The sequence below is a fragment of the Athene noctua genome, chromosome 30 (assembly GCF_965140245.1).
Source record: "Athene noctua chromosome 30, bAthNoc1.hap1.1, whole genome shotgun sequence".
In the NCBI taxonomy this organism is placed as follows: domain Eukaryota; kingdom Metazoa; phylum Chordata; class Aves; order Strigiformes; family Strigidae; genus Athene; species Athene noctua.
This window is the reverse complement of record NC_134066.1, coordinates 556,750-576,857: the sequence shown is the minus strand read 5'-3', so window position 1 is coordinate 576,857 and position 20,108 is coordinate 556,750. Positions and strand designations below refer to the sequence as shown.

Sequence of the window (20,108 nt, the reverse complement as noted above, 5' to 3'; positions counted from 1 at the left end):
CACGGACCCTCTGCCCCTCCCGGCCAGAGCGGGGACCCCGACACCCCCCCCAAAAAAACCCACAACCCCCAGGAAACGCAAGAGCTTGAGGTCCCCTCTGGGGCCGCCACTTCAACACGACACAAATAAACCCCCGGTTTAGTTAAGCCCGGCTTAAGTCTCCAGCTGGGGGGGGGGGGGGCCCTTCGTTAGGTGACGCTGAGGGAATTAAACCTCCTTTGCGTTCAAAGCCAATTCCCCGAACGCGGCCACCACAAATAAATCCCACGGAGCAAACTTCCCCACAAATCCGAGGCCAGATCCCGGCACCGCCGAGCGCCCCCCCGGGATATTTCGGACTTACCCGCATCATCCATCCTACCCCGACTTACCTCAAACACGGCCGCACGGCACCGTGTGCCAACAAGAGCAATTTTGATTACGGGGAAATTAAGGACTAGAATTAATTCCTCCGGGAAGAGGGGCTGGGAACATCAGTTTTATTTCTAAAACGGGCTGAAAGTTGAACAGAAAAGGTTAAATCGAGTTTTTTTTTTTTTACTGGGAGAGTCTGGCCTTTGTGAGCCGTCGTTGGGTAAAGCTGGTGCTAAGTACATCGAAAGAAAAAGGCTTAATTGGGAAAATATTTAATTAAACCGGATTTAATTAAAGAAAAGGTGAATTATGACATCTAAACCCATTCTCTGTTTGTGGTTCGAATCCATCAAAGGCAAAGGGGTGGGGAATAAGAAGTGCGTCACCGGTGGAGGCTGTTGAGTTTAAACTCGGTTTTAAGGATTGGTTTTAGGCTCTGGGAGGGTCCCAGCAGCACCTAAACCTGCTTGAAATGGCACAAAACCAGCCCCGTCCTGTGTGTGCAAACCCTGCCCGGAGCAGGACAGAGCCTGGCAGGGAAATTCATTGAAATTCTGGAAATTGCAAAGGGAGGAACCAGCCCCCCCCCCCCCCCCCCCCCAGCTCCGCCTCAGGGTGGCGGGGGGAGGTTGGACGCGGGCAGGTTTTAGGGCAAAACCAGCCAGAATTACCCAACGGGTGTAGGGAGGGACGGGGCATGGTCCTGCTGGCCACAAAACGTGGTTTACTCGGTGGCTTCTCCTCGTGGTTTTGCTCCTTCCCCCTCATCTGAGCACCCCCCCCCTCTGTAAAATCACCAGGAATGAAATTCTGCCCCTGCTCAGGTTTCCAAGCCTGGAATTTTCTCCGAATTAGGAAAAAAAAACAACAAAAAACAAACAAAAAAGGGATTAGCCTCATCCCAGCTCTACCAACCAGGCAGAAGAAATTGGAATGAAAATCAAAAAAATATCAACGGAACCTTTTCCCAGATCAGATCAACTATTTGAGGGGGGGGGGAAAAAAAGGGGAAAAATTTTGGAGGTACCTAAAAACAAACCCCCAAGACCGGCGCCGCCGCGGTTTGGAGCCGGGATGTGCCCCGTGGCGGAGGCTCTGCAGCTCTTCAGCCTGACCCCGCTGCCCTTCCGCTCACCAGCCCCAGCCTGGTCCTGTGCTAAGCTCGCGTGACGGAGGAGAGTTTTCTGCAGCACAAGAAGGGTTTCTGTTAAAACCGGGTCTATCCTTAGGACCGTGGTGGCCGGAATCATCTGGTGACGAGCGTGTCTGTGTCAACGTTGTTGAGGAGGAAGAGTTCGGGGTGAGCGGCGAATCCCAGGCGGCGCTGGAAGAGGCAAAGGAGAAGAGTTAGAGCTGGGAACAGCCTAAATTGAGCAGGGCTTAACAAAGCTCAAGTTGAGCAGGGTTTAACAAAGCCCAGGTCGAGCAGGGTTTAACAAAGCCCAGGTCGAGCAGGGTTTAACAAAGCTCGAGTTGAGCAGGGTTTAACAAAGCCCAGGTCGAGCAGGGTTTAACAAAGCCCAGGTCGAGCAGGGTTTAACAAAGCCCAGGTCGAGCAGGGTTTAACAAAGCCCAGGTCGAGCAGGGTTTAACAAAGCTCGAGTTGAGCAGGGTTTAACAAAGCCCAGGTCGAGCAGGGTTTAACAAAGCTCGAGTTGAGCAGGGTTTAACAAAGCTCGAGTTGAGCAGGGTTTAACAAAGCCCGAGTGGAGCTCCCCTGCTCCCCGGCACGTTTCCACCTGCAGAATCCAAAGTTTTGGGGTTTCTCGCTTTCCCGTGCTTAGGCAGGCAGGTGAAATCAACCCGTATTTGAGCTCTTCTGTGATCTGGTGGTGGTGGGGGGGGTAACGGCGCTGCCTAATTAAGAACTTAATTAAGGCACAGGGAGCACCCTGGGAACCGGCGGCCGCTGAGGACGAGGGGAGGGCGACACTGCGCTCAAGCCCAGCCCAGGCGGCTGCTCCGCTGGGTGTCAGCCCGTGCCACGCCTTCTTTAATTAGGGGTTCATTAGGGGTTAATTATTAAGCAATGGAACTTGACGCTGTGCAAATCTCACTTCCATTCATCAGTAAATCGATTCGCTGTCTGGACCGACACACAGCGATGCCGTTCCCTTCCCCCCTGTTAGTTTAAATGAATTTCCCTCTCAATTTGAATTAAATTTGGGGTGTAGACAAGCCTTAATTAGCACTAACTGATTACCACAGGTTGGTTAATTAAAAGAAGAGATCGCAGCAGGGTCTCCCGGCTCCTCGCAGAGCTGAAAGCAGCCAGTGAACACCCCCGGGCGCTGCCCATCCAGGGTTTAACAAAGCCAGACTTACCCCCAGCGTTCCTCACCAGGTGGAAACGAACCCTAAAGGGTTTTCCTGCTCCCACAGCATCACGGCAGGCTTACAAATGAATAAAATCGGGATAAAATACCCCAAAAAAGAGCAACAAGGCTCTGGCAGTGCCCGGCTGCTTCCCATGGGAGCGGGAAGCTCGTGGGTCTTGGAGCAAGCCCTGGATTGAGAGCTGGGGGACGCGGTGAGGCGGTGACTTCTGGTGCCACCAGCATTTTCCTCGGAGATTTTTAAACCACGAGAGAGAATTATTTAATCCTCTGAGCTCCCGTGTTATGAACCCACCGGGTTTAAATAAACAGGTCTAGGCCTACACTCGGGCTTAGCTGCAGCTAAAGGAAAGGCTCAGGAGAGTATAAAAATCACAGAATCCCAGAATCATCCGGGCTGGAAAAGCCCCTGAAGCTCCTCCAGCCCGACCATGAACCTCCCCCTGACCCTTCCCAGCTCCCCCAGACCCCTCAGCGCTGGCTCAGCCCGACTCTTCAACCCCCCCAGGGATCCCGGGGACTCCCCCCTGCCCCGGGCAGCCCATTCCAACGCCCCACAGCCCCTTCTGCACAGAAATCCTTCCTCAGAGCCAGCCTGACCCTGCCCTGGGCAGCTTGAGGCCATTCCCTCGGGGCCTGGCGCTGGGGCCTTGGCTCCAGAGACTCACCCCCCCTCTCTGCCCCCTCCTGGCAGGGAGTTGCAGAGGGCCAGGAGGTCTCCCCTCAGCCTCCTCTTCTCCAGACTGAACCCCCCCAGTTCCCCCAGCCGCTCCCCAGCAGACCTGTGCTCCAGACCCTGCCCCAGCTCCGTTGCCCTTCTCTGGCCACGCTCGAGTCATTCAATGGCCTTTTTGGGGTGAGGGGCCCAGAACTGAACCCCCTCAGCGAGGGGCGGCCTCCCCAGTGCCGAGCCCAGGGCTCAGATCCCTTCCCTGTCCCTGTGGCCACGCCAGGGCTGGTACAAGCCAGGATGCCATTGCCCTCCTTGGCCCCCTGGGCACACTCTGGCTCATTCTCACCCCCCAGCCCCTCTCTGACCGGCAGCTCTCCAGCCACTCCTCCCCAGGCCTGTAGCCCTGCTGGGGGTTGCTGTGGCCCAAGGGCAGCCCCCGGCACTTGCCCTCAGTGAAACTCCCCCAGTTGGGCTCAGCCCAGCGCTCCAGCCTGCCCAGGTCTCTCTGCGGAGCCTCCCCACCCTCGAGCAGATCAACACTCCCCCCAAAAATCAGTCAGATTTATCTTTTTTTTCAGCGCAGCGGATAGTTTGGCCGAGGAGCAGACAGAAGCTGCTAAAGCGCAGGGCAGGATGCGGGTGCTGTGTCCTGGATCCCACCAAAGAAACCCCAGCGGGGACAACCTCCTCCTTCACTCTCCCGGTGGTGGAGACGGTCCCCGCGGAGCTCACGGGGAAACCAGGAGCAACTAAAAACGGAGACTGGAGGGTTTGGACCCCGCGGGGTCGGGGAAAGCGCCGCACACCCCCCCGGGGGCTCGTCCCGGCAGCCTGCGGGCACCGGCGCTGTCGGGGTTCTCCGTTAGAGCTGGGTAGCATCAGGGATTCAGAGCAACCCCCCCCCCCAAAAAAAAACCAGACCCAAGAAGCCAAGTTGAAAAAGTATCTGTCTTTTAATCGAAAAGGTGGTTTGTACAAACTGGTTCAAAGGCAGATACCGGGGGGGGGGGGGAATAAAATTAGTTTAACAAGGAGCAGAAGTCAAGGGTGAGAACTTGATATCCAGAGGCTCCGGCGCAGAGCTACTGACTTAAAGTTATTATTTCAGCAGAGCAGCCAGGAGAATCTCCTCTGACACCTTCCAAATCAAAAAATCCCCAATCCAGGAAAATTAGAGGGATGGATACAGATTACAGAGCCCCTGGGCCAAGGCCGGGCGGCCACAGATACGCCTCTGGTCCAACAACCCCCAATTCCCACTTGCAAAGCACACGTTGGGGCTTTTTGTTTGTGGAAATAGGTATAAAACCTACAAATGTTACAATACGGGGGTTAAATCCCGCTGGAATTTCTGAATTAGTAATTTGAAAACTAGAAATCCACTGGGTTTTCATGCTCGATGGGGGAAACAAGCATTCAGCTGGTATGGTAAAAGGTAGGAAAAAGCCTAAACGATCCTGCCCAGAATTAAAATGGAGTTTTCGTGCCGTGTTTTGAGGTTTGTCACCTGTGTCTTAAGAAATGGGTCACCGGCATCATGAAATCCCCCCAAAACTCGGGCAGTGACGGCTAAAATGCTCCTGAGAGCTCCAATAGGGGGTGCGTGGCCCCGGACCCTGCTGCTCCTGCTTGTTCATAGCAGAAAAGAAACCACAGTTCGAAACAACCCCCAAACGTCTCCGAGGCTTTGAAGGCTGCGGGGGGTTTGTTTCAAGGAGCAGTTCCCTGCCCGGGACTAGAGGGAAGGGAAGAAACGCGGAGGAAGGTGATGAATTTCCTGAGAAAGCCTCGATAATGATGGGGGCTGGAGCCCGACCCGTTCATGTCCAAACTCTCCGAAACAAACCCCTGCTCTGGAGGGGGAAGGGGGCAAAGCAGCAGCAGCGGGGGCAGCAGAGCCTGGCAAAGCCCAACCTGGCACCGGCAGAGCCTGGTCCTGAGCCCTCGCTGCAGGCACCCCCAGCCAGGGACTGGCAGAGGTTGGCTGTGTCACACCAAACCCCCCCCGCTCTCGGTCTTTCAGATCCACAAAAGCTTTTCAGTCCCTAAAAGAAAATCTTTGTGGAGCTGGGCCTCAACCCTGCCAGCCAGCCACAGCGTCCAGCTGGGCCGGGAAGGGAAACCCCACGAAATAAACCCCTGGTTTAGAGCTTCTGAGCCCCGGTTTTCATGATGACGACACCTAAACCCACCCCACCACGCGGGACGTAACCTCAACGCTCACCCCACGCTGGGAGAAACCACAAACAACCGTTGCTAATCGCAGAAGCAAAATGTACCATTTCCCCCCATTCCCTCTCTTGTCATTCCCTACCATGGGGCTTAGGTCGCCTTCCAAGTGAAGGCTTCTCCCACAAAGAACAAAGAACCTCATTAAATGCTAACGAGAAGGGCAATGAGAAAGGTTTTGGAGTGAAGGAGAAGCAGGGCCAAGCAGGATTGGCAAATCAAAACCTGAAGTTGTGTTACAGCGATGACCCCCCTGCGGGAGGCTGTTGGCATCCTCTGCACTCTGAGATTTTGAGCCATAGAACAGGGGGGTTGAGAACTACAAAGAGCGTTTCCACTATCACATATAGGGAATAAAGACCATAAATAACCAGGAATATTGCAACGTTTCCTTTGCTGACCACCAAAAATCACACCCCAATACTAATGCTGAGGTAAAAAACCCCCAAAAAACAACCCCAGTACTAATGCTGAGGTAAAAAAACCCCAAAAAACAACAAAAAACAACCCCAATACTAATGCTGAGGTAAAAAAAAAAAACAAAAACAACCCCAATACTAATGCTGAGGTAAAAAAAAAACCCAAAACCAACCCCAATACTAATGCTGAGGTTCCCCACCCTTACGTCATTCTGCCCCGGGGAAGCTGCACATCGCAGCCAGCCCACTCTCAATTAGAAATATTTTCAAGTGAAAAAAAAAAAATAATAAAATCCAGTCAAATCCAGCTGCCACCTGCCCGCAGAGGTAGACTCCGGGTGTAGTGTCACCGCGTCACGCCTGGCCTAGTGTCAGCGGCAGGAGCATCCTTCAAGCATCGCCCAGAAGGTGCATTTTGAATCTCTTAGCTTATTTTTCTCCAGTTCATTGCAGAAGCAGCAGTTACCTGGAGCTTCAGTGTTTCTGCTACACGGATTAAAACATTAAGGGGGGGAAGAGTCTGCCAGTTTTAATGGAAAAAGAGCAAAGAGGCTGGAGGCAAAGGTGAGGCGGGAGGAGGAGTCAGCATGCAGCACAGCCTGTGCCCTCTGCGCCTCAAAATTGTTTAGTGTCTGGAAACAGGCAGCTCCTGTGTTGCACGCCTGACCCAAGGCCCGTCCTTACAAGCGTGATTAGAGGCGCTCAGCAAAGAAAACATCCAACTGTTTAAGTATTTCAGCAGCAACGCGCTTCCCAATATGTACATCGGATTTTTCTTTCTTGAACACGCGTGTTTCCCGTGCAAAGTGCACATACGTCTGTCTCTGTTCACACAGTAAACCACAGACACGCACTGGCTCTGGTGGCTACTCCCTGTGTAGGGACACCGCGGCTACTTAGCGGGGTGAGAAGGCGACTCCTCGGTGAGCAGTGTCCGGGTGACGCTTACCGTTTTCCCGCAGGCCAGGAAGGAGACGCCCAGGGCAATGAGACACAGCCAGGTCTGAATGAGAGAAGGGCCAGAGATTAGAAACACCACAGCACCCCCAGAGAGCCAGGCTCTGCTCCAGATGGCAGGATCTTGGTGGTGAGGCCGCCCCTCGCTGAGGGGGTTCAGTTCTGGGCCCCTCACCCCAAAAAGGCCATTGAATGACTCGAGCGTGGCCAGAGAAGGGCAACGGAGCTGGGGCAGGGTCTGGAGCACAGGTCTGCTGGGGAGCGGCTGGGGGAACTGGGGGGGTTCAGTCTGGAGAAGAGGAGGCTGAGGGGAGACCTCCTGGCCCTCTGCAACTCCCTGCCAGGAGGGGGCAGAGAGGGGGGATGAGTCTCTGGAGCCAAGGCCCCAGCGCCAGGCCCCGAGGGAATGGCCTCAAGCTGCCCAGGGCAGGGTCAGGCTGGCTCTGAGGAAGGATTTCTGTGCAGAAGGGGCTGTTGGGCGTTGGAATGGGCTGCCCAGGGCAGGGGGGAGTCCCCGGGATCCCTGGGGGGGTTGAAGAGTCGGGCTGAGCCAGCGCTGAGGGATCTGGGGGAGTTGGGGGGGGTCAGGGGGAGGGTCATGGTTGGGCTGGAGGAGCTTCAGGGGCTTTTCCAGCCCGGATGATTCTGGGATTCTGTGAAATAAATCATTTGAGGTAACAGGGGTGTGGGTTACAGGGGAACAAGCGCTGATGGGCACCAGCACTGAGGCTGCCAGATGGACCACTCAGAGGAACTGGCTGGATCATCGAACTCCAAGAGTTGTGGTCAGCAGCTCCAGGGCCACATGGAGAGCGGTGACGAGTGGGGTCGCTCAGGGTCTGTGCTGGGACCAGGATTATTGAACATGTTCACTGGGGACACGGACAGTGGGACTCAGTGCGCCCGCAGCGCCGAGCACAGGGGGGTGGTTGATGGTCTAGAGGGGAGGGATCCATCCTGAGGGACCTGGGCAGGCTGGAGGGGTGGGACGGGCAAACCTCATGGAGTTCAACAAGGCCAAGTGCGAGGAACTGCCTGTGGGTGGGGGCAGCCCCAAGCACAAACCCAGGCTGGGCGAGGAGGGGATGGGGAGCAGCCCTAAGGAGAAGGACTTGGGGTACTGGTGCGTGAGAAGCTGGACACGAGCCCACAGTGTGGGCTGGCAGCCCGGAAAGGCCCCGTGTGCTGGGCTGCACCCAGAGCAGGGTGGGCACAGGGCCAGGGGGGGATTCTCCCCTCTGCTCCGCTCTGTGAGACCCCCCTGCAGGGCTGGGTCCAGCTCTGGGGCACCAACAGCAGAAGGACACGGACCTGCTCGAGCGGGGCCAGAGGAGGCCACGGAGGTGCTGGGGGGGCTGGAGCCCCCCCTGTGAGGACAGGCTGAGAGAGTTGGGGGGTTCAGCTGGAGGAGAGAAGGCTCCAGGGAGACCTTAGAGCGGCCCCCCAGGGCTGAAAGGGGCTGCGGGAAAGGGGGGAGGGACTCTGGCTCAGGGGTTGGGATAGGATGAGGGGTGACAGTTTTAAACCGAGGGGGGAGATTTAGATCAGATCTAAGGCAGAAATTCTCCCCTGTGAGGGGCTGAGGCCCTGGCACAGGCTGCCCAGAGCAGCTGTGGCTGCCCCCTCCCTGGAAGGGTTCAAGGCCAGGTTGGACGGGGCTTTGGGCAACCTGGGCTGGTGGTGGGTGGCCCTGCCTGGGGCAGGGGCTTGGGACTGGATGGGCTTTGAGGTCCTCCCAACCCAAACCAGTCTGTGATTCTCTGACCATTCTGTGATTTTACACCTCTGTCAATACACAAACACTACAGAGGAACTGTGCCTATTCCAAAGTCTCTGTCAAACTTTCACCTGCTGCCACATGAAGCCAAGGCCTTTTTGGGAACAGTGAACTGCTGAATTGCTAAAGAGATGCTTGAAAAAGGAGAGGAAGGGCTGTGTGCATTAGTAGGCACAGCACAAAACAGAATCCCCAGCAAATCTGGCCACAAAAGCCTCAACTTCCCCATCTGTTCTGACCCTGCGGCCGATTCAGTGCCCGTAGAATGTGACAATATTAGTACAATGGTGAGGAAATAAATCCATCAGCTTATCCTGCCTCCAAGGAGTCTCAGCTTGAGCCAGACTTACCAAATACGCCACAAAGGACAGGTAGATCACGCTGAGAACCGCAGCCCCGACGTACAAAGCCACGTGGTTCAGGGCCCTGACGTAGTCCACCACGAAGTACATGTTAACGCTGCAGATGAGGAGGATCAGTAGGCCGCCAGCGACCTTCCAGAACCTGCCAGCAAAAGCAAAGCAAAACAGGGTGAGGCGGAGGCTCCACTCTTGTGTTTGGAGGAGATGCTCCAGGCCATGAGGCGAGGAGAGGAGTGAAACGTGTGCCCGAGGCGAGCAAGAGGCCGCCTCCTGCTCGGAGGCGATTCCCTTCGTACTTACAGTCCGTTGGCAAAATCATTCATGACACTGGGCAGGCTGGTGAATGTCAGGACAGGGATCAAAGCGAAGGGAAGCTGGAACAAGCAAGAAAATGCAGAAGAATAAAGAGTGGAAATTGTTCTGATGACCTCAGCGCAGTCAAACATCTGAGGTTGGCTCATATCTGACAGCATTTCCCCAAAGCTATTGTCAAGTGTGTCAAAGGGACTTCCCCCGGCGGGCAGAAGGAAGCAATTCCAGACCCTGGCTGATCCTCTCCACTTCTCCCCAGCAGATCAACATCTCCTAGCGTGGCCAGCAGGGACAGGGAAGGGATCTGAGCCCTGGGCTCGGCACTGGGGAGGCCGCCCCTCGCTGAGGGCGTTCAGTTCTGGGCCCCTCACCCCAAAAAGGCCATTGAGTGACTCGAGCGTGGCCAGAGAAGGGCAACGGAGCTGGGGCAGGGTCTGGAGCACAGGTCTGCTGGGGAGCGGCTGGGGGAACTGGGGGGGTTCAGTCTGGAGAAGAGGAGGCTGAGGGGAGACCTCCTGGCCCTCTGCAACTCCCTGCCAGGAGGGGGCAGAGAGGGGGGATGAGTCTCTGGAGCCAAGGCCCCAGCGCCAGGCCCCGAGGGAATGGCCTCAAGCTGCCCAGGGCAGGGTCAGGCTGGCTCTGAGGAAGGATTTCTGTGCAGAAGGGGCTGTTGGGCGTTGGAATGGGCTGCCCAGGGCAGGGGGGAGTCCCCGGGATCCCTGGGGGGGTTGAAGAGTCGGGCTGAGCCAGCGCTGAGGGATCTGGGGGAGTTGGGGGGGGTCAGGGGGAGGGTCATGGTCGGGCTGGAGGAGCTTCAAGGGCTTTCCCAACCCAGACGATTCTGTGATTCTGTGACTCTGTAACTTGCTCTGCTCACCTGCTCCTGCAAACCCTCAGGCACCAGAAGCTGAAATATTCAGTGTTAGATGTTTTTCTCTGAGACCTGACCCCCCAACCAGGCGCTGCTGCTCACCTGGAGGCTCATGAGAACATTTAAGAAGTCGTTCATGCCAGTCAGGTGCTCAACGTCCTGAAAGATGGCGACGAAGAGGGTGGGGGTGATGGCGATAGAGCGGGTCAGCAGCACCCGGGCAAAACGGGACCACCGCAGGTTCAGGAAGCCCTGCAGAAGAAAAAAAACAACAAAGCAGCTGCTGGGTGAAAACACTACGGAGTGTTCAGTCACAGCAGGAAGAGGCAGGACTGAGAGCTGATTTGGTTGAAAGGCACATCAGGGAGTTTCACGGAGCTTCCAGCGTGTCCATGGAAGAGGAACCATCAACACGAGCTTTACAGGCTCAGGAATAGAGAGAATGGGGCTGCAGGCAGCTGCTAAAAGTACTAATTACCTCCATAACGAACTGCCCGGAGTACGTCCCCGTCATGGTTGAGCTCTGGCCGGCAGCGAGGATCCCGATGGCCCAGATATAGAGAGCAGCAGGGCCGAAGTAACAGCCCAGAACGACACCCTGGAACAGAGATTTGCAGTCTGACATCTGAGAGCGGGAACAGGAGCGAGCAGGTGAATTCCCTTGTGACCAGATTAATCACGGATGTCGAGTTGAAAGAGAAGGAATAATCCATTTGTAGGAGAGGGAAAAGCATTCCCCGTGTTGGCAGCAGGTAAGGTGATACCTCACGGGCTGCAGTTTTAACAAAGCACATCCAGGATCAGCAAGGACAAACTTTGTCAGGGCCAAGCTAATAAAAGAGGAGGAAAGCTGAGGAGAGTGGGGTCAGGTTAGATGCAGTACCGTTAGCAAAGGGATAGACAGAGTCACAGACTCCCAGAATCATCCGGGTTGGAAAAGCCCCTGAAGCTCCTCCAGCCCAACCATGACCCTCCCCCTGACCCCCCCAACTGCCCCAGATCCCTCAGCGCTGGCTCAGCCCGACTCTTCAACCCCCCCAGGGATCCCGGGGACTCCCCCCTGCCCTGGGCAGCCCATTCCAACGCCCAACAGCCCCTTCTGCACAGAAATCCTTCCTCAGAGCCAGCCTGACCCTGCCCTGGGCAGCTTGAGGCCATTCCCTCGGGGCCTGGCGCTGGGGCCTTGGCTCCAGAGACTCATCCCCCCTCTCTGCCCCCTCCTGGCAGGGAGTTGCAGAGGGCCAGGAGGTCTCCCCTCAGCCTCCTCTTCTCCAGACTGAACCCCCCCAGTTCCCCCAGCCGCTCCCCAGCAGACCTGTGCTCCAGACCCTGCCCCAGCTCCGTTGCCCTTCTCTGGCCACGCTCGAGTCATTCAATGGCCTTTTTGGGGTGAGGGGCCCAGAACTGAACCCCCTCAGCGAGGGGCGGCCTCCCCAGTGCCGAGCCCAGGGCTCAGATCCCTTCCCTGTCCCTGTGGCCACGCCAGGGCTGGTACAAGCCAGGATGCCATTGCCCTCCTTGGCCCCCTGGGCACACTCTGGCTCATTCTCACCCCCCAGCCCCTCTCTGACCGGCAGCTCTCCAGCCACTCCTCCCCAGGCCTGTAGCCCTGCTGGGGGTTGCTGTGAAAACTCAATCCATAATAATAATTTTGCTTGGTCCAAGGACCGGGCACAAGGACACCCAGGGGTTTCCTCCAGCTCTGTTTCTGACGATCCCACGGCAGGTCCTGGCCTTCCACGCTCTCTGTTTTACCCAGAAGCAGCAGCCGCTCCCAGACAAGGCCACTGGGCTGCTGGAGCCGAGGCCCCCCCGGTCCATGGGTCACTCACCCCTTTGTAGATATCCACTTCCAGTGTCTCGTTGTTGTTTGGGAAGAGCGAGGAGTGGGGGCTGCTGGTGTTCACACAGACGCTGCTCTGCAACGACACGAAGGGGCAGGCGGTTGGGATTGCTCAGAGAAGTGAGGACAAGCAGAAAAGGCTCCACGTGAGGAGCTGGAGGTCCCAAGGTGCTGGGCCCAGACTGATTTGAATGGAAATAATCAGCAGCCCTGATTTTTTCTTTTTTCTCCCTTTTACACACAAAATATATCAGGCTGTGCTCGACCCAGCAGCACTGACTAGGCTCAGAGCTGCCCCTCTGCTCCAGCAGCCCCCAGTTTGGTGTCAGCCAAGTCCCAGCCCCGACTCACCACATCCGCGTTGGTCTTTTCAAAGAAAGCCTCAGCGAAGACGGTCACCACGAAGATGTTAATGATGAAGGAGACAAAGAGCGCGATGCAGGACTCGATGAAGAAATACTTATTAGCTTCTCGTACTTCTCTCTTGTTCGCACGGTTCACTTGCCGGGACTGAAAAGGGGGTGGTGACAACAGCAGGCTTGAGAAACAGGAATTTACTATTATATTACTTCTGTAATTATACTAGATTAAACTGACAGTGGGACACAGGTCAATGGATGCGCTGGAGGGAAGACAAAGGAAACGCCACCATTTGCAGAGCAAGCAGTGGCCACGAGACACACAGTGCTGGTCCCCCCACACACGTAAAGGACACGTGTCCCGAAGCTCCCACAGCTCTCCCAGTGCCAGGGGCCCAGCCAGCCTCCTGGGGGGTTTGCTACATCCCCACTGCAGTAAATGCTCAAAGCAGGCCTCCAGAGAGTGTGACTGCTCCAGTACACGAGTACCCCTGTGCTCAGCACTGGGGAGGCCGCCCCTCGCTGAGGGGGCTCAGTTCTGGGCCCCTCACCCCAAAAAGGCCATTGAATGACTCGAGCGTGGCCAGAGAAGGGCAACGGAGCTGGGGCAGGGTCTGGAGCACAGGTCTGCTGGGGAGCGGCTGGGGGAACTGGGGGGGTTCAGTCTGGAGAAGAGGAGGCTGAGGGGAGACCTCCTGGCCCTCTGCAACTCCCTGCCAGGAGGGGGCAGAGAGGGGGGATGAGTCTCTGGAGCCAAGGCCCCAGCGCCAGGCCCCGAGGGAATGGCCTCAAGCTGCCCAGGGCAGGGTCAGGCTGGCTCTGAGGAAGGATTTCTGTGCAGAAGGGGCTGTTGGGCGTTGGAATGGGCTGCCCAGGGCAGGGGGGAGTCCCCGGGATCCCTGGGGGGGTTGAAGAGTCGGGCTGAGCCAGCGCTGAGGGATCTGGGGCAGTTGGGGGGGGTCAGGGGGAGGGTCATGGTCGGGCTGGAGGAGCTTCAAAGGGCTTTTCCAACCCGGATGGTTCTGGGATTCTGAGTGTTTCAGGCCTCCCAGCGTGCCATCCCTGTCTGTGCCTCCTACGTGAACCAGCACAGCCGCTTACCTTGACCAAGGCAGAGTGCAGGTACATGTTGTGTGGCATGATCACGGCGCCCACGATCCCCACGGCCTGCTCCAGCTGGGGCGTGCCGCAGTTCTGGCAGTAGGGGATGAAGAGCCCCTTTAGCAGCTTCTCCTGGCTGGGTTTTACTGTGATATACTGGGCAGAGAGACAAAAGAAACACAGGTATTTTTAGCACGACGCACGTCACCCAGTCGCTTAGGCTGCCCTTTTGAAGACACTCGAAAGCCAAAGCTTTGCTAAAATGCAAAACCACACCCTGGCAACCATCTGGTGTTTAACAAAGCGGGGATGTGCACTGCACAGTCCGTGCTGGCCTCCAGCGTGGAGAGGCAGTGTGCAGGACAGCCCACGCTGCAGCCCCGGGTGGGAGCCGGATGACCCATCAGAAAACACAGACCCAGCTCCAAACATCATTTTAAGTGTTTGCCACCGTGTTTTGGTGCTGTTTGGGCACAGGGGCAGCGGTGGGGGGAGAGGGAACGTGTCACCAAAGAGGTCTGGGTGGTGAAGGTACCTCGTATCCAAACGTCAGAGCCATGATGGTGATCAGGAACCCGAAGAACGCCTCCAGTTTGCGCAAGCCTGTGAGAAGAACGAGGACCATCAGCACACTGAGAAATGCTGAATCTCCCCATTCATTTTCCAGAATACAGAAAGAGAAATTACCGTATTTGTCCAGGAAGAGAAAGACAAATGTGTCAGCGATGGTGATGAGCACACCACCCCACAGCGGGATCCTGCGAGAGAGACACCAGCTTACAAACCTCTTCGACCTCCTCCACCAGCCTCAACAATCCTTAAAGAGTCCAAAATCTCTTTGTATTTAGGGCACTTGTTTGGGGACGGAACCGCATCGTCCAAGGGTTTGTTTACAGCCTGACAAGACATTTGACTGCACAGGGCAAGGGACTGTAGGTTTGTTTTCTGCACAAACAGCTCAGATAAGAGCTCCCTCCCTGAATCTCCAGGGCAAATCCTGTGTCCACAATGAGAATGACAAGAGTGAACGAGACCTTTAACAGCTCCTTGGTGCAAAATTGCAGCTTCCTGTTACATCTGCATTTCCAACGTTCCTGGCCAAAGAGAACACCTTTCTGGTAGTACTTTATTAGGACTATAAAATTTTCCAGGAAAGCTGCAGCTGAATTTTGGTGTGCATCAGTTATAGCTAAAATAAAAGCCAGAACTCACAGTTCTCCTTATAGCCAAAAAAATAAAAAAGAAACAGGCACCGAAAGCTGAGTCATCTAAGAGAGCTAGCACAGCTTAGATGAATCACTCTCTACAAAGAGCTTATTTTGGAAGATTTATAGGAAATAAATGAGTCTCTTTTGGCACACACAGTGTCACTTTCTCAATCTTAGAAAGGAGCACTCATTTCCTGCTGCCCTCTGATGACAAACCCAACTTACTTCCCCACAGACAGCAGGTTAATAGCAATCGCCGAGCCAATGACTTCTTGCATGTCAGATCCAATGATTGCGAGTTCGACCATCAGCCACAGGATAATCCGAGGAACCTGGGAAAGAAATATCCAATACCATTCAACAGAGGGAAAATGCCTTCTCCCTTTAATCTCCCGGATGAGCACAGGGCTGTGGCGGTCGCGCGTTCAGGAATGATCTCCTCTCCCTGGCCGTGGGGTGGAAAACATGTTGGTGTGGCCACTGAAGGGCTGGTCCGGAGCAGAAATCCAGGTTCCCTGTGGCAATCACTGGAGGAGGTTCCCGGGTCACCTATAGGATCTAAATTACTCGCCTCAATACATTTTGCTCGTTGCGAGAGTGAGACTGGATGTTTCTGTGTACCGAGGCGCTGGAAAAGGAGCATCAGAAGCTATTTCACATGGTCAGAGCAGTGACAGAGCCTCAGGTGCTGGATGAGACGCAGCAAACTGCACAGGGCTGGGGACAGCACCCACTTCCCCACACGACAGCCCCACTCATCTCCAGCTAAATGAGAGGCAGAGCCCTCTCTTACACAGGTCGGGGAGATTTCTTAAGCAGGGAAAGGTAACAGCCTGGTCTTGTTCTAAAGGACCATTTCTCTCCTTATGATTCCTCGAGCTTATTTAACTGACAGGTATTTCAGCTCTGGGAGGCAGCAGTCCAAACAGAAAAGCTGAAATCCTGGGTTTTATTCCTGACTCTCTCTGCAAATGCCAGGACATTCACTCCACCTCCCTCTTTCCGTTTTCCTTTTTCCAAGATGGGGAGGACACCAACGGGACCTGAAGCGGCCCCCATCTGCTCTCCTAACAGCCCAGGTTCTAAACAAGCCCTTCACTGGTGCTGCTTTAGGGCTACAATTAAGATCTTCCTCTAAATTTGCCTTTCTTCCACCTGTGAGCCAAACCAGAAGAAATCAGCTTAATCCCCCAGCTCCTGGGACAGTAAAGCAAGATGTGACAATGAAAATATATTTGGGCACCCGCAACGCTTTCTCCCGAGGAGGATCTGGCACTTAACGGGCAGCTGTGACAGCTCACGAGTCACAGAATCAGAATCCCAGAATCATCCGGGTTGGAAAAGCCCCTGAAGCTCCTCCAGCCCGACCATGAACCTCCCCCTGACCCTTCCCAACTCCCCCAGACCCCTCAGCGCTGGCTCAGCCCGACTCTTCAACCCCCCCAGGGATCCCGGGGACTCCCCCCCTGCCCTGGGCAGCCCATTCCAACGCCCAACAGCCCCTTCTGCACAGAAATCCTTCCTCAGAGCCAGCCTGACCCTGCCCTGGGCAGCTTGAGGCCATTCCCTCGGGGCCTGGCGCTGGGGCCTTGGCTCCAGAGACTCATCCCCCCTCTCTGCCCCCTCCTGGCAGGGAGTTGCAGAGGGCCAGGAGGTCTCCCCTCAGCCTCCTCTTCTCCAGACTGAACCCCCCCAGTTCCCCCAGCCGCTCCCCAGCAGACCTGTGCTCCAGACCCTGCCCCAGCTCCGTTGCCCTTCTCTGGCCACGCTCGAGTCATTCAATGGCCTTTTTGGGGTGAGGGGCCCAGAACTGAACCCCCTCAGCGAGGAGCAGCCAGACCTGTGAGAGAACTGCACTGACCCAGGCCCCGGCGCTCCCCGAAGGGCCGCCCCATACCGCTGCGGAGCAGGAGCTCACCCACCTTCTGGTACTGCCGGTTGCAGACTTCGGCGAGGTGCAGCCCCGTCACCACCCCCAGCCTGGCAGCCAGGCGCTGCAGGAGCAGCCCGATGACCGTCGCCAGCATCAGCACCCAGAGCAGCTGAGGGAGACACAAGGGCGTGAGTGGGTGCACAGAGGCAGCAAGAAACAACGGCCCTGCACAAGGTCCCGGGTCCCCAAGGATGCCTACGCCCCACACACACCTTCAGGAATCCCAGGCCTTTTAAAATACACATTATTGACATTCAGAGGGCGTTTTATGTGCCTGGACCTGGCACAGAAAGGACCCAAATGCATATAAAGGCAAGAGTCACTGCTGGGGAGGGCACAGGAGAGCCTCACTCTCCCCTTCTCCTTCCCTGGGGTGTTTTCAGCTCAGCAGCACCAGCAGCACTATCAGTACTCCTGCCCTACAATGCGGATGGGTATGTGCTTTGCACAACTTACAGCTGGAGGTTTCTGCACTGACCTTAAATCCTGCGACAGCCCCGGACTGTAAATCCGACTCGATGTTGCCTGGATCCAGGTAGGCAATGCTCATCAGAAAGCCCGGCCCAGTGAAAGCCCAGAGCTTGCGGAAACTAAAACACGAGTGCTAGGGAGGGGGAGAGAGGGTTGAGAGATGTCAACCGTCAGCCCTCTCCTAACACAGGGGACACACCGTCCCCACGAACCACCCCAGCTACCGGGCATAAAAAACAGCAAGAGACAACCAGGGCTTGATTTTAATTTCCTCACTGCCACGACAGATCAGATCAGATGAAAGAATGGGTTGATCTGAAACTCTCCAGCAATCTCTGGTCCTAATCTAAAGAGTTTAAGACCAGACTCTGGGACAGCCAAGGACACACTCATGTAAACCTGGGTGGGAGATGAATCTCCCTGTGTCTGCAGCCAAATATGCTGCCTTGTTGCTTAATCAAAAGGCAAGAGGGCACCTATCCCCCCCTGCAAAGGGGACAATGCTGTGACAAAGGCCAGTGAAGGGCGCTTGCTCCCTTGATAAGGGAACGGAGAGCCAAGGTCCTCTCCCCTGGGGCTACAAACAAGACATTTCTCTTGCTCTTTGGCAGATCTTGCTGCTCCAGGCTTCTCAGGAGACAAACCCTGCGTGATGAATCATTAACTCCACAGCAAGCGCAGGAGATCCTGCACCCCCTTCACCCCCAGGGCAACGGCTCACGCGAGTACCAGGCGCTTGCAGATTTTTCTGACAGGATTTTCCGATGGGAGGGAGGGAGGGCCCAGCCCCACTCACCGTTTCATCTTCGGGAATCGGGATCTTGCTGTCGAAGTAGGTGGTAAAAGGCTCCTCTGAGGAGGCGTCCGGTGGTTGCAGCGGGTTCCTGCTGCTGGAAATGGTGCTGACGACCTCCCCGTGCTCCCCAGAGGGATCCTCTGCGGCGGAGAGAGAAGCGGAAAAGGAAGGAGAAGTGAGTGAGGGTCCCTGCAAACACAGGAAAACCTGGCAGGGGCCTGGCAAGACCCACAGGCAGAGCAAAGTGAGCGTGTTCTGCCCTCACAGCTAATGTTAATGAGGCTATGAATTGATAATCAAATGAAAATAATATCTGCTGCTGTAAACACACCTAGGAGACCACATTGACTTGCCCAAACACTCCTCCTCCCCCTCCGGCGAGAGGAGCCTGGCTAGCTGGCAGTTTATTTATTCAGATTAATTTAAAAAGAGCCGTCACGGGGCACTGTGTGACATAATGGCAGTCCCAGTATCACCGTAATGATTAACTGGGACTGAACAAGCCAGATCCAACAGAAACCCGTGGTTATTTCTGCACCATTTCAGAGCGAGTTACCCCAAACTCTCCTGCCTGAACAGATCATCTGTGAGAAGATCAGTCCTGGGAGGACCCTGCAGATCCTGCTCCTATCCAGGAATCGCACAATGCAGCACTTGTCTGGGAGCAAGTGGCAGTCAGGAGACAGAGTTCTGCCTGACAGTTTTCTCCTAAAGCACCTAAGGCAGAAGGGAGAGCCAGCCCCGACGGATTTTCACAACAGTTTCTAAATTTAACTCGTGAGGATGGTGCGCGGGGTTAGTGCAGCCATGGAAATGCACGTTCCCACAGACGACGTGTTAAGACGTCTAACACCAAGCGATTCCTCCCCTGCCCACCTCCAGGAAAAATCCCCTTCTCCAATACTCACTTTTGCTCTCCCTTTGTGGCATTTTGCTCTAAGAGCTGAAGCGCAGCATGTGGTCCTGAGCGCCCAGCTCCTTTGTAAAAGGAGGATTAAAACAAGGCCAGCTCTTTTACTAAGTTTCCTATTGCATCATCAGGGTAAACTGAAGTTGATTGCTCCTCCTTTTTCCCTGCCTCCCAAATACCTCGCAGGGCTGCCTGCCCTGCCAGCAGACCCGTTTACATAATGGATTTAGAGCTACCTGTGGCAGGAGAGATGGGTCTGCACAAGACAGGCTTGTTCATCTCGTTAAGCAAGGCTGAGTGAGCCCCAGGAACTGTAAATCTCCTCCTGGGCTCCTCTCAAAAGCCTGAGGGTTTGTGTCCACTACCATCATCAAGCGGACGGGGTGGTAAACAGGCACACTGAAGCCTTGGGGTGGTTTTTGTAGGACAAAGGAATGAATTAAATGGAAGGTGGATGTATGAGAGCAGAGCTGCTGTGCCACAAAGTGGGGTCTTACCCTGGGATGCCTTCTGGTCCGTGTCGGAGCTCCCCATGGTGGAACCCTTCCAGTGGCCGGGAAACTGGTTTAGATTGGCCACGTTGCCTGCAAAGGAGACGGAAAAAAAAACCAGTCAGGAAGGAGAATAAAAACCTACAGGAGAGGCGACAGAACCAACAGCTCCTGGCCGGGACAGATTTACTTCCCCAGCCCTTTTCCAGCTTTGAAGAACCTTGCAGGGACGGGGGTGGGGGTGTTTTGCCCAGGACGTGCTTGGAAACTCCTGCTGCAGCACCACGAAGGAGGGGTGAGGGGACTGACCCGGCAAACCAAGGTGACAGAAGTGTTTGCAAGCAGCCAGGCTTAGGACAGAGCCTGTTGTGAAACTCCAGATAAGGAAACAAGAGTGGAATTTCCTTTATGTGTAAAAATTACATACCATCCCTCCCCTTCCAGGCACGATTATTACATCGATGCTGCATCCTTTACAGGGCATCTGAAGTTTCTTTTAAGGGCATGGCGTAACTCTTTCACCACGGTGTGTTTTTAAGTCTAACCCACGCAGAGAGGAACTGGGATCTGGCACTTTGGATCCAAAACCCTCAAGGACAAGTCAAAGTACCAACAATATATATGTTTGGTATGTAAAGCACTTAATCTTCCCTAAAGCCTGTTGTATATTAACGGGAGATTTCCTTATAACAAGGCAATACTGGTT

At 55.3% G+C, this 20,108-nt stretch overlaps 1 protein-coding gene across 1 annotated transcript; it reads right to left on the bottom strand.

Moving 5' to 3' along the window:
- Positions 1–451: 451 nt before the first annotated feature.
- Positions 452–19,495, bottom strand: SLC11A2 (solute carrier family 11 member 2). Its single transcript, XM_074929557.1, has 16 exons — positions 19,409–19,495; positions 18,002–18,141; positions 17,213–17,338; positions 16,724–16,843; positions 15,027–15,133; positions 14,281–14,351; positions 14,129–14,196; positions 13,594–13,749; positions 12,485–12,643; positions 12,123–12,209; positions 10,769–10,888; positions 10,393–10,542; positions 9,408–9,481; positions 9,096–9,249; positions 6,961–7,014; positions 452–1,678 (listed from the first exon to the last, which is right to left on the bottom strand). The coding sequence occupies exons 1-16, from the start codon at positions 19,443–19,445 to the stop codon at positions 1,601–1,603; spliced, it is 1,701 nt and encodes a 566-aa protein (XP_074785658.1). The 5' UTR covers positions 19,446–19,495; the 3' UTR covers positions 452–1,600.
- Positions 19,496–20,108: the final 613 nt, after the last annotated feature.